The sequence below is a fragment of the Hoplias malabaricus genome, chromosome 7 (genome assembly GCF_029633855.1).
Source record: "Hoplias malabaricus isolate fHopMal1 chromosome 7, fHopMal1.hap1, whole genome shotgun sequence".
NCBI classification, from domain to species: Eukaryota; Metazoa; Chordata; class Actinopteri; order Characiformes; family Erythrinidae; genus Hoplias; species Hoplias malabaricus.
Genome location: NC_089806.1, coordinates 15,889,707 through 15,904,052, shown reverse-complemented (window position 1 = coordinate 15,904,052; position 14,346 = coordinate 15,889,707). Strand labels below are relative to the sequence as shown.

Sequence of the window (14,346 nt, the reverse complement as noted above, 5' to 3'; positions counted from 1 at the left end):
AATTAATTTCACTATGGGTTTGTATTGACACTGTATTGTTTAACAGTATACTATTAAAGCAATGCACATAATTTATCAATGTGAATGAATTACGCCTCAGTATGTGTCAGAGAATAGTGATGTTTGTTTGATATAAAATTATGAAAAGCTTTGGAGCATGTTATGAAATACGTTATATAATAGTGTGCATGTTTACAAATTTTAAGTCTTTAATTGTGAAAAATAAACTTACTTACACAAATATCACCACAAACTTGAAGAAAACAGCATATTATTTTAACTAGATCCTTTTATTTAATCTTAAAACAGACAAAAATAAATTAATAAATACCTTAATATTTCACACTGATAAACAGAAATTATTAACAAACCCTCTGTTATATAAATAAGTTAGATTCAGTGCAATCAAGTCAGTTATCAAATTTGATCAGTAAACACAGTCACATTAAACACAAAGTTTTCCTGGTAAAAGAGCAAGCAAGTACAAATCTATGATGCTATGCACAGCAAACAATGTAAACCAACAGTTGGGAGAAGGGATAATATACAATTGTGCTGAAATAAAACACACAAGTTGAAATCAAAGAAAGCTTCTCCCTCTCTCTCAGCATTTTTGAAGATAAGTCATTGATTCAAAGTGCAATCGACAAGGCAAATGCAACATCAAAAAATTCTCTCGCAACCCAGTTTTCAGCATTTTTCTATTTGTAGTTAAATGATACACAACTTGATTTTAAAACATCATTGCATGCTCACTGTTAAGCTATCAACTGCATTCAAGGTTGTACATTAACAATAAAGACAGAAATCTCAAGCAGGACATGAATATTCCTAAAGTAAAATGATCGTTATTCTGTAATCTCTTAAAGAATGAAATATCATGTAGTTCAGGAGACCCCTAAGTGTGGTGCCATTTAATAATGACTAGGATTATTTGATATGCTTGGCCAGGGAAATAATTCCTGGATCTTGCCACCCCTCATTACTGCCAAACGCTCATATCCTTTCAGGAATGAAGGTTAAAATTAAGAAGGCCAGGAAGGGATAATAAGTGTGGTGCTGTAGATTAATGATTGGTAATCTGCTTAAATCATTATTTTGTGAAAAATGAGATGTACAGGAAGGAAGAACCTTTTCTGAGTTCAAAGAACCTACACTTAATTAAAGTATCTATATCTATTAGTGTTTTCCAAGGTCTGTACATTATTGTCAATGAAAATAAAACTTTATTCAAGTGAAGAATGAAAGATATACACAAACTAATATAATGTCATTATTTTCAGTCTTTATTCCACACATCCACTCTTGTTAGTACAGTTTTCATTAGTTTGGGAACACTAGCTTTCTGTTTTTTTAAAAGAAATCTACAGACATAATTTTCCCCACCTCAAAGTCTTCATAGTTAGCTTCATTTTCTATTTCTCTCATTCAAATAATATATTAAATAATGCTGAGATCTATGCTTTGGGGCAGTCAGTAAATTGTTCTAAGACAACTAGCAGCAAAGGTTTATTTGTGATTATTTCTTATTCTAAATAGCCGCCTGGACTCTCATAGACTAAAAAATATCATCTAAAGGAAATAAAATTAATATAAATATCTGACTGAAAAATGTATGGTTGAATCATGATCGTATGCTTTTGGTGTGTTGATGGTGTATGTATATAAACCTTGTGCAATGTGAATTAGGAGGTATTCTGAATTTAAAAAATGGACATACAGGCAACAAGCAGCATCAGTGTTGAAGGATGAAAAAAAAATCTTTTTAAGTGGACCACTGTGAGGTGGAGGAGAGCGAATAATAGGTCTTTTTTTTTACAGTCCTTTGTTGGCCATCTCAGGCTCCCAGCAGCTTCTTGACCAGGTAGCCAGGCATGCTGTACAGGAACAGGCCCACCATGATCAGCAGCAGCAGGGCCAGGACAATCTTGATAATAAGCCATTTGTAGCGGTTGCACACCAGGTAGCGGATGGCCTTCAGGGGGCTCAGGAACCAGAGGAAGGTGGTGTCAGGCCGGCTGTGAGTAGGGATGGTGGAGCACGGTGATGAAGTTACAGTGAGGGAGGTGAGTAGGAAAGATAAAGGAGGGCAATGGGTAGCAGGACAGGGGAGAGAAGTGAAGCAAGTGTTAGTTAAATTAATAAATGTGGATAATACTAACACTTTATTCTATTCGATTTTATTCTGTAATATTAAGTAACAATATCACCATTCATTTTGAAGACATTCGTAAAGGAATACATCAGCATTTTGCAATCTGTCCTCTCAGGAAACACAGACAATAGTGTTGGTTTTTCCCCATTGACTTGAAACACTTTTTTATAGATGTTAATGGGTAGATGCTGAATACTGAAATATTCCTTTAATAGCAATGTATATTCAGAAAGTACAAAAAAAAACATAAAAGTGACAGTGGACAAAAGAAAAATGCAGTCTATAGTTATATATACACTAAACAAAGAAATTTAGACATCTTTAAAAAAATCTGAATGAGAATATCAGCATTAGATAAATGTTAGGATGATATGAAGATCCTCAGGGATTAAAACGTGTGACACACAATGTCTGAATGGTTCCAGGAAAGGTATATAGAGACAAAGAGCAACACTCAATCAACTGTGTTTCCCAGCTCCTTCCATAGAGCATCACTCAAATATCACACAGGGTGTTATTTAGCTCAGATTAAAGCAACACTTAAAAAAGTAATTCCAGCAGTGGTTAAATGTTGCCCTGGTCACAAAGAATGTAAGAAAAAGAAATAAATGACAGAGGGGGGGAATGAGAGAGGGCTACCGGTGGTCTTCCCCTCATGCCCCCAGCAGCTTCTTGACCAGGTATCCAGGAATGGAGTAGAGAAAGAGGCCGAGGAGCAGGAGAAGCAGCAGCAGTGCCAGGGTCTTCAGGATCAGCCAGCGGTAGTTGTGCCAAATGAAGTATCGTATGGACTTCAGTGGGTTCAAAAACCACATGAGACTGGTGTCCGGACGACTTTTTTTTTTTTTTTTCCAGAACAAGAATGCGTTTGGAAATGGAGAAGATGAGCAGGTAAGGGCGGGTGGGAGGGTACAGGCACACAGATGAAGGAAGATAATGGTGAAGGACAGTGGAAGTGTTAGAAAGAGGTAAGGTTAACAGGATACCGGGAGGGGCACCTATTTTTATCATCATCTGATATCAGTATTTCGCTTGGAGAATGTGCATTAAAGATCAGAAAAACCATTATATACAAATTTTCTCTTGCATTCAATGTAGTAGATCAGCAAATAAGTGGCTGACGTCCAAACCATGCTTCTGTTATTTTGCACTAGAGGTAATTTAGCTAAGAATTACCATCATCTTATATACACCACTTAATGCACTTCAGCCTGCATTTTGCACAGTGCTTATTGGTTAGGTATAAACATCAGATACATGTTCATGCACCAGACATTTCTGAATTGCTACAATTGAGTTGATGTTTTGCCTTTGATATAATGTTAATGTAAAATCATTTTTTTGAGAAAATGTAAACAAGGTCATGCAGAGTGAGTTAGAAACCAAATATCTAAAAGGTTAAATGCCTCTAAAAGCTACTTCACAGACAGGTATCACAAAAATGATTCACTGGTTGTTTTGGATGGTAAATGAAATATCTGCATGTCAAATATTTTTGCTGTAATAGAAACCGGATTCTAAAAAAGTTGGGACACTAAACAAATTGTGAATAAAAACTGAATGCAATGATGTGGAGATGGCAAATATCAATAGATAGATAGATGACAGATCAAAAAAAAACAAACATAGATGGCAGATCAAAAGTTTATTCTGAGTAAATGTAACATTTTAAAGGAAAAATATGTTTCACAGTGTCAACAAATCCCAAAAACTTATTGGGACAAGTAGCAATAAGTGGCTGGAAAAAGGAAATTGAGCATATAACAAACAGCTGGAAGAACAATTAACACTAATTAGGTCAATTGACAACATGATTGGGTATAAAAAGAGCTTCTCAGAGTGTCAGTGTCTCTCTGAAGCCAAGATGGTAAGAGGATCACCAATTCCACCATTGTTGTGCAGAAAGATAGTGCAGCAATACCAGAATGGTGTGACCCAGCGTAAAATAGCAAAGACTTTAAAGTTATCATCATCAACCGTGCATAACGTCATCAAAAGATTCAGAGAATCTGGAACAATTGCTGTGCGTAAGGGTCAAGGCCGTAAAACTCTACTGGATGCTCGTGATCTCCGGGCCCTTAAACGTCACTGCACCTCAGACAGGAACGCCACTGTCAAGGAAATAACAATGGGCTCAGGAATACTTCCAGAAAGCATTGTCAGTGAACACAATCCACCGTGCCATCCGCCGTTGCCAGCTGAATCTCTACAGTGCAAAGAGGAAGCCATTTCTAAGCAAGCTCCACAAGCTCAGACGTCTGCACTGGGCCAGAGGTATTTTAAAATGGAGTGTGGCAAAATGGAAGACTGTTCTGTGGTCAGATGAGTCACGATTTGAAGTTCTTTATGGAACACTGGGACGCCATGTCATCCGGAACAGAGAGGACAAGGATAACCCAAGTTTTCCCTTAAAATGATACATTCTCTCAGTTTAAACTTTTGATCTGTGACTTGTGTTCTATTCTGAATAAAATATTAGATGTTGGCACCTCCACATCATTGCATTCATTTTTTATTCACAATTTGTTTAGTGTCCCAACGTTTTGGAATCCGGCTTGTTGCTGTCTTTCTATCACCCTCACAGAAGTTAGTATGTCACAAGTGAATAGTTTTTGGTACAATGCATTATGTAATGTTAAACTACTCTGAATGATTGTTACATCTCATCAATTAAATTATGCAGAAATACCCATAGAACTCCCCTTTAACTACACTAAGTATCATAGAGACCTGTGTCATACTGACCACACATAAATAAGGAATGGGCAATATATTGTTTTTATATTACATATTTTTAGAAGTTTGTGTAGAGGTATATGGTAGAGGTAGAGTGTATGAGTAGGATTGGTCTTACTTTGGTTTCTCCAGTGGGTCTGGCTCATTTCTTCCAAGGCCAACTGGATTTTTCTCTGCTTCCTCAGCTGTCATTAGATGGAGTTCTGCCTCCACTTTGCCCTGAGAAGAAAATAAATACTGATGAACAGTACAAATAACTGTATTACAACGCTTATACAGAACAATGCTGAAGTGAAGGGTGCCAGAGCTCGTCATTTTTATATAAGTATTAGTATTTCATATATTACAGGCATTGATGTCTCACCGTGAGCTCCAGCTCATCATTTTCATCTCGCGCTACAAAAGGCCACCAGCCCTTCACCCTTTTCTGTTTGAAGATTGATATGGTTGGCAGCTCCTGCTCATTAAGCACCATATCAATGGAGCACTGCTTTGCTGTTTTTGCACCTCGAGGAAACCGATTCAAATCCAGCTCAATTGCACCTGAGGGAACAGCACTTAAGTTTAGAGAATGGAAACAAGCTTTTGTGGGGGAAAGCCACATTAATCTAGATGTTGCACCGAAGCATAACATGAAAAGATAAAAAAGATCCTTTTCAGAACAAATCACTTACAATTTATACCATTGCAACTCATTTTAAAGAACATTGCTTGTCAAAATGTTCTACTTTTAAAGTTAGAATGTAAGGACCTCATAATATAAGCTATGATAATATCCTTATATAAATCATGTCATGCTCTCCTGGCTGAAACAGTCAAACACTCCACTGACATCTGAGAGTGAGTGTCTATAAGTTTTAGGCCATATTAATACAATTATTACCATCAAAACCATAAAAAATGTGTATGAAAAATATTATTATGTTGAAATTTAAGAATATGGATTAGTTATAGTGCACAACAAAAGAGCTGCTGCGGATATATATGTTCCTCCTACATACCCAGAAAATCATCAGCAGAGAAGTGGTCAGCATCCCATACTTGCATGGTGAGACGAGCAGGTATTTTATACTCTGTCTCATCCCATGAGAACAGAGACTCTTTCTTGGAGATGACAATTTTCTCCTCAGCCATGAGATAGTCGAAGGGAAACACAAAGCGCCAGTTGAAGTTTCCCTCTCCGGTTAGAGAGTGATAGTGGACGTCTGTGTCCTGCTTATCTTCCTGCTGTCCTTTCAGCCAGCTGAGCAAGGAGGCCATTGAGAGTCATTATCCAGAAATATTGATTCAAGTAATGTTGGGATGATTCAAGTAAAACTACAAGCATGAAGCACTTCTTAAATTCTTCCATCAAGAAGATCTGTATATGCAAAAACCAATTTAAAATCTTGTACAAGCCCACTTTAGCAGCAAGCCAGTTTCTAATGCTTCATCTAATGCTGCATGCTCAGCAACTTTAGAAATGATTTATGCTTGCACATAATGTAATTAATGTAATTAAACACATGCTCCTCCTCCAACATGACTAGAAATTAATATAATCAATGGAGAGGGCTGCTGGACATATTACATATTTGGAACGAACCAAAGGTGAACATATCCTAAAAGCTCAAAAAGTCAAATCATTACATGTATTGATTGTATAGTCAATAACAAAAAAATCTGCTCTGAATTGACCCCACAGGACTAAATCAAGAAATGGCTACAGTAGTCCTTCAGGCTGAATCATTTGATACATTTATAATGAACAAAATTATTTGTTTATTTTGCTTTAGTCTTGGAGAGTTTCATTTCAGATGCCATGCAGCAAGTGCTTTTAAGTGGTAGGTGTTCTTAATATTGTGTATTTACAGTATAAGGGTAATGACTGGAAAGGTAGGTTTCCAACATGAAAAACTAGGTTGAGATTTGTATAATCTGTAATTATTGTTTAATTATCACAGGTTTGGTAAAACTGTTAGGAAAATGAGGTTATGGTATAACTGTAAATACAATCTATTAGCAACACCTACTCTGAAAAAAAAAAAACATTTAAGCATTCATCTTCGGTACTGGATCAGTACAATCCCTAAAAGCTACACACTCTGTGAATTCAATGATCACGATTCACAAAATTAACATAGCACATTTAAATCAAATGGCTAATCTTTCTTTCATGACTTGGATGAGTAATGTACTTGACAGTCTTTTATGGTAGCCTCTGAGCATCTGTTTCTTGGAGATGCATCAAACTCAAAGAAAATCTGTAGCTTTGTTACAGACATCTGAGAACACTTGAATTGGCATCTTACAAATTATGTATTAATATTAATATTGTTTTACGAAATGTGAGGTAGCAGGGCTGAGTTTCATGTATCTGAAATTATGATTAACCAGCACATGATACATAGCAATTACTTAATTAGAAACACCAAACTTGTTTGTATAGCTTGACGGTGTTAGAGACAGCCCATTTGCTGATACTCAATTTCTGAACATAGCAGTGTTTTTCTGGCTGGGTATTTTTTGGGTTATTATCTACTCTCAATGTAGAGGTGACACTGAGGTATGCAAAAATTACAGCAATTATGCATCTACTACACTACCATGCAAGTGTTATTGCAAGAATTCAGAAAAAAGTAATAATAAAATAATAAATCATAATAATAATATCCAGCCAAGAAAGGATCTGAGGTCAAAAACTGAGCTCTAGAAACTGAGCATAAGCCTTGTTTAAAAGAATAAATTCATGCTAAGCCATATTGTGTAGTTTGGTTATCCTCATAAATTTGTCAGTGAATGATAATAGCAGTAGATATTTATAATAAAGAGGATGGTGAATGTAGTATAATGTACAATAGTGTTTTGAACTCTCAGGGCAGAGGAACAAGTCCATGTATTTGTCACAGGCATGAGAAGCTGGACAGCTGAAATCCATCAGCTTAGCCCTACGGCATCCCTGGCATTAATAAGCAAGAAGCAGTGCATCAGTCAGAAGCAGGACATAAATTGCAGTTTTTGCAAGGTTTTTGGTACATGAGCAAGTTTTGTTTGATGCTTTGCTTTTTTGTTTTTACCTTAAAATATACTGTTTTATTTAGATGAAAATGAATATTACATACAACAGTAATATATTAATTCATTTTTGTAATTTATAAATAATTTATTAATCATTTGGCAGCTCAATTCTGCTCCACTCTCCAGGGGAATTCTACTTAAATTAATAACTTTGATATTAAAATACAAGTGCATTCAGCGTGGTTTCATGTGAAATGGTTAATTCTAAGGAAACACAAAGCCAGAAATGCTCATAATAGTGAAGATAATGCCTCTAAAACTATTTCACAGAACTTTCTGAGAAGAAATGGTTACAGACCCACTGCCTGATGTCTAGAGTATTGTTTTGCAACAGTTTTGGTTTTGGTCTCAATATTAACATTAACATTATCATTACATATAAGAGATCACTGAGCTTCACTATTAATTTTTCGATAGTAAATCAAATAGCTATTTTAAAATTCCCAATGCTACCTCTGTAAAGAATTGTGTGCTAATAAGTCTCTCCACAATAGTTTCATTACATCTGTATGTTTCAATACAGAGCAATTGATACATCTTTCTCAAGGATGCAATTATGCAGACATTTTGGAAGATTGATAGAATTTTCTTCTACCTTCATTTGAATAGTCAACTTGAAACTCTGAATCTGACAAAACGGACTCTACTAAATAAACACAGTAGGCGTTACAGTTCATTCTTTGGAAGAGAGTACACCTTTAGTTTATTAATTAATTTTTCTGCAGTAATATTTACTCAAACCCTCTAAGTAAACTCAGTTAGCCTTTATAATGGTCTAATACAATAAACTGGTTCGTCTTCATCTTTTTCTCCAGATGTTTTGTGGAAGCTGTATAAGAGACAGCTTCACCTAAGTAAGGCATTATGGTATTGACTGCACTCCACATAATATCAGGTCTGTAGAAAACTGTGCAGTTTCCTATTCTACTGGTAGAGTATATTTTATAAAATGCTTAAAGTCTTACTTAGAAAAAAAATGCAGCTTATGCAGTTGTGGCCATGCAGTCATGTTTTATGCTTTCATGCACTATCAGGGGAATATTTCCATACCCCAAAATGTTTTGGATCCTCCTGAGTTGCAATGAGAGTCCAAGACCATACCATTTATTAAAATATAAAATATAAAGATAGAATTAATATGTAATTACTACCAAATATTCAGTCTAAGCTTCTGTCTTGTAGTATTTAGTATCTGATTGGATAGTTTCTTAAATGCTATGGTCCTGGAAGGCTGAGGTATCTCTGCAGTGATGAATTGCAGTGATCGGAAGAGGAGGGGAAGGGAGATCTTGAATGACTTTCGTGCGTTTTATTTTGGGGCTGGATGTGAAAGGTAGACAAAAGAGTCGAGCCATGCGATGGAATTGTTTTTACCCCCTGACATAGATGTCAGACATCTTCTCTCCTGTCATGAAAGCATCGTCTTCTAGAACTACGTCATCAGTGTTCCAAATAATAACACGAAGCTCAAAGCTAGACAGCACAGCAATAACGCAGGAGTGGGAGGGACAGAAAAAAAACAAAAAAAAAAAAAACAAGACCAAACAAAACAAGAAAAGGAAACAAACAAACAAAACAAAACAAAAAGATTAACAAGACCAACCACACATCTGTCACACACCTGCCCATACCTACCCCCTGACAAAAATGTCACTGGACTTTTCCCCTGTGAAGTAATCATCGTCTTCCAGAATTACCTCGTCAGTATTCCATATAATCACCCTGAGCTCATATCTGGTGAAGTGGTGGAAGGAGGGGGAAGAAGGGGGGGACATGTGGTCATCTCATGAGCCTCACTGACTAAACTAGAACAGAATCAAACAGTATAATGGGATGTGTGTGTGTGGGTGTGTGTGTATACATAGAGAAAGAGAGAGAGAGAGAGAGAGAGAGAGCGAAAGAGAGGCAGGGGAAGGGAAAAACAAAGAAAACAGGTGGAATGAGGGGAGTGTGAGAGAGTCAGCAAGAGAGAGAGAGAGAGAGAGTGAGTGAAGCAGAGACAGAGAGGGAAATAGAGAGAAGGATTGATCTTGTGGAAACAAAGTGAGTATTTCTGGAGTCCTCTTGGGAAAAAAATAACAGAGAGAAACAAAATAAAATATTTATTTATCATCAAAACAAACTCATGTTAAAAAATTGAAATATAAACTATTGTATATATATATATATATATGTATGTTACATCTCATGGGGCCAGATGAATGAGCTAGTGAATAGTTTTAGGAAACACTTGAATATATGGTCATTTGTGATGAATTATCTGATCATATCAGTCCCCACTAAAACCTGTCAGTTTGCTCGATCCTATGGTCTTTTAACAGTAAATAACAAAATCAAAACAAAAACCTATCATTAGCTCAGAGAACATTATCACATGAATATGTGTTTTCTGCACATACACATCTGCAATTTGATGTTCCTGGGGGGCTGAAAGCCAAGTAGGGCCAACACAATCAAACATTTAAACAGCTTATTTCACAGAGCTGTGGTGCTCATTTCCCATAATATAGCTTTTTGATCTTTAAATAGCATTTTGCAAACTGTCAGTTTGTGGCTTAAATTCGATAATTCGAATTTATAGAATTATTTAAATCACACTGAAATATACTCTAAACAACAGGTCCATCTATGCTGCTCAGACACTGCTTGTGTGTACGCACATTCACATATCATATTCACTTTTTGGCTGCTCTCACCTGAATCTCTTATCATTTGAGCTCTCGTCTTTTTATTTTCCCTTCTTTAATATCTCATTTATTGTATGTGTGCACATTACTTTAGGATTCTTTAGCACACTAATTTAGGATTTTAGTTTCACACTCAGGTCCTGCTCTAATAAAGCTACAATTTAATCCAAATTTTGCTCAGAACTTTGCATGGTTGTCCCCAGAGATTCTTGTTACAAACTTTCGTTTTGGCCCATGAGACTACTGTGCTTTATGAGAGGAAAGTGAATTCTTAAAGTGAAAGTTTAGTGTTAGGACAAAAGTACACAACATAGCTCAAACTTTGCAAGAATTGTTACTAAAAAGTCTCTATTTTTTTTTCTTTGCAGATTTACAGACTATAGATTTTTACAGCAACTCTATAAACTTGACACGACCCACAAGAAAACTGATGGTAATTGTTCAACTACCCAAACGTAACTTCACTAATCAACTACATTTGGTGTAAGAAATTGTTTCAATTTGATTTTTCACTGAATTATCATAGTTTGACCATTATATTACTGTCAGACATAACTGTGAGTAACTGAGGTAACACACACCTCTTTGGTTTTCGTGGGGATATGTCTATGGCAGGTCCCGGGGCAGGCACATCCATCGGGAACATGTCCACCCACATCTCAATCCGGCCCTGAAGGGTTTGTACATGTCATAGGAAAACAGCATGGAATATTTATAATTAATATAGAACATTTAAAAACAACGAGAACAAATTCTCTACTATATGATATTTTTGTAGCACCTGAATCAATTTTATAAAACAGCCTTCATAAGACTGTGTTTTAAACTGTGAAAAGTGCACTTTACTGCACCTGCTCTATGCCTGGTTTGTCTGGGTTGAGGAGTGGTCTGGTCTCGACGTGTTCTGGGATGAGTTTGCAGCCCACACGAGGTATCTCCTCCCAATGCTTTAGCACAGTGAGAGCCAAATGTTCTTCTGTTTGCTTCTTTAGACCTGCAGACCATACAAATGAATACACACATAATAAGAATTTTTAACAGTGCTACACAAGGTTCAACAATTGCATTAATATACTTGCATCAAAACACAAAAAAACTGACTGATATTCTGAAGCAACCCACTGACCGATATTTCTATATAGCAATCAAAACAAAAAAAGAATTACATACCATTTTCATCCTCAATTTCTGTTGGCCCCAGAAAGATACGGTTTGCCACTTTGATCTTTCCACCAGGGCCATAATGTGGCCCATCCAACTTTCCCTCCTTACACAACTTTGCAAGTATCTGAGTGGGCTTCTGAGGGTCTCGCCACATGTTGTAACCATGGCTGTGTGCAGAAAACAAAGCCAAGTAATTGAACTGTTATTTAACTGTGCTTACAGTGAAAAAAAATGTGTTGATTGGGCTCCGGATTACTGTGTGACCCGTAATAAAACAGAATTTAAAAGTTCAGTGGACCTGAAAATGTTGGCTAATATAATTTTATTATTAAGTTTATGTTTTTAAGTAAGAAATGCTCACAGAGAGTAGCTGGATGCGATGCCACAGGTGGCTCTGTGTTTGCTGTAGTAACGGTTTTCCAGATCAATCTTGGTCTCACCAATCAGGTCATCAGTGCCGACCAAATCCCAGTCATACACTGAGACCGTCAACATAGACTCCATTGGAAATGTTGCCTCTATGTCAAAAGACCTTTAAAAGAGTAATGCACATTTTTAGGGGGGTTTAAAATGTATCTCACCAGTATCAAATCTACAGAGCTGTATACAGTGTGCCAATTGTTATTATTTTATTTACATTACATATTATAACAATCACTGCTAAGTATTCTTCAGGTGGTATCATTATGAACAATGATAAGGTCTACTCATACTGCTCTGCTTTGTTAGACATAGCACCACTCAAAAGAGGAGTGTTAATCACTTTGACACTTACTTCCCAAAGACAGGATTCAGTTGCTTAGAGATGTAGTTTTCTTTGTCCTTGATCTCTGATTTTCCCAGCTTGATAACAATGTAAGGGTCAGCTTTTCCATTTATGTCTGCTGGGTGAAGATCTGTTGCCTTGGGGAAAAAAACAGCTTAGTTATCCTGCAGTGTGGAGGACTGTTACTCAGTTTAAAAAACTATCATCTTCTTGCAGGTCTTAGTTGGCAGTATGCAAATATGTTTCACCTCCCCAGATCAAATTACATGTTATGCTGATTTATGGTGCGAAAAAAACAGTGGGACATTGTAATGTGCAACGGCTGTAACTGTAAACATACAAAACATGGCACGTGCAAATTTAACTGTACATTTTATTTATTTGCCCCCAAAATATTAAAAATGTTCCCCAAAACCTAAAGTTCCTTACAGAGGATATAGACACAGGGACTGAGGTTGAGAGATGACTTACCCTGACAACATAAACCCTCACAAGAACATTGATGGGGTCATTGTGTGGGATGCTCTGGAACATTCCCATATTGGGGTCAAATCCTGCTTCCCTGGTGATTTCATCTGACAGAGGCAGCTTATACATGCACAGTGACCCCTAGGTTAAAGTTTAAAGAAAGAGGTCAACAACAAACAAATCACATCACTTGAACGAATATTTCTGCCCTGGGTTTATGACTTGGGTTACAGGGCAACTTGCTTTTTTAATGTGACTGCCCATACAATGTTGAGAAAAACAAGTATTTTAGGCCATAAGTGATACATTGGGAATAATGTTTCAACTGCAAAGAATCAGCAAAGAAATTCAAGAAAATAAAGCAAGGGGAGTTATGACCAAACATCTCAGGTTAGTTTTTTGCTAAAATCAGTGAGGATCATACTTTAAATCGGCCCACAATCCTGTCATCATCCACCATGGCATGATCATCGTCATCTATAGCCTTCCCTCTGTACAGGTTGAAGGTGTGCAGCCAGTCTTCAAAGTGTTCAAATTCAGTCTCCAGCTCTTTATTGAATACCTGAGTACAAACAAAACTTAAATTTGAAACCTGGAATTATTTTAAACATGGTCAGGACAATTATAAAGACCTCCCACCCCCCAATTATTTTCAGAGAGCACAAAGGGATACTGACCATAAGCTCATCCACTCTGAGTTTAGGCAATTTTTTCTCTACCCCATCTCCATGGTTCTTCTTCTTGTCCTTAGAACTCTTGGTCTTTATCTTCTCTTTGGGCTTGGTTCCTTTTACATGAGAGTCATCACCTTTGATTTCTGAAGTTAGTATTGTGGAATGGGTTGAGTGGATGGGAATGGAAGAAGTGGGTAGACACAACACTGGGGATGTCAGTGACCATTTGACATAAAGACATTTCCAAGCCATAAGGTTTGGAATGTATGAATGTATAAAAACAAGAACTCAAAGTAACTGAAGCCTGGAGCCAACTTTCATAGTAAAAGATATGGGCTGAAGCAACATATATTAATGTCATGACCTCAAATACTATGGAAAGGATATGGGATGGGTAACGATGTGCAGGTATGCTATGAGATGTTATAGTTTCTTTCAATTTGGTGCACTTTGGCTAGGTTTTGACTCGGCATTTTGAGTCAAAACTGTATTAGGTTATAATCAGAACAGCAAAAGATCTTACGTCATTATTTTAACCCATTAGCTTGAGATCTTGAGTTGTCAAAGGTATAGTTTATTTTTACCCAGCTATTCCTATTGTTAGACACAGCCATTTCCCATCTATGCTCTAGAATCTCC

The 14,346-nt window shown here is 36.7% G+C and overlaps 1 protein-coding gene across 2 annotated transcripts in view; it reads right to left on the bottom strand.

Moving 5' to 3' along the window:
- Positions 1-290: 290 nt before the first annotated feature.
- otofa (otoferlin a) overlaps positions 291-14,346 on the bottom strand; it is an 84,856-nt gene continuing 70,800 nt past the window's right edge. The window contains exons 35-47 of one of the 2 annotated variants that reach the window (XM_066676820.1): positions 13,711-13,850; positions 13,458-13,595; positions 13,037-13,174; positions 12,575-12,702; positions 12,161-12,331; positions 11,806-11,966; positions 11,487-11,629; positions 11,217-11,305; positions 9,323-9,421; positions 5,893-6,134; positions 5,256-5,434; positions 5,010-5,110; positions 291-2,018 (exon numbers count right to left, since the gene is read on the bottom strand). In XM_066676820.1, the coding sequence (XP_066532917.1) occupies positions 1,838-2,018; positions 5,010-5,110; positions 5,256-5,434; positions 5,893-6,134; positions 9,323-9,421; positions 11,217-11,305; positions 11,487-11,629; positions 11,806-11,966; positions 12,161-12,331; positions 12,575-12,702; positions 13,037-13,174; positions 13,458-13,595; positions 13,711-13,850 (1,910 nt within the window). In that variant the 3' untranslated portion in view covers positions 291-1,837. Of the gene's footprint in view, positions 2,019-5,009; positions 5,111-5,255; positions 5,435-5,892; positions 6,135-9,322; positions 9,422-9,583; positions 9,683-11,216; positions 11,306-11,486; positions 11,630-11,805; positions 11,967-12,160; positions 12,332-12,574; positions 12,703-13,036; positions 13,175-13,457; positions 13,596-13,710; positions 13,851-14,346 lie in introns of both variants that reach the window. The other variant, XM_066676821.1, reaches the window with a different exon arrangement.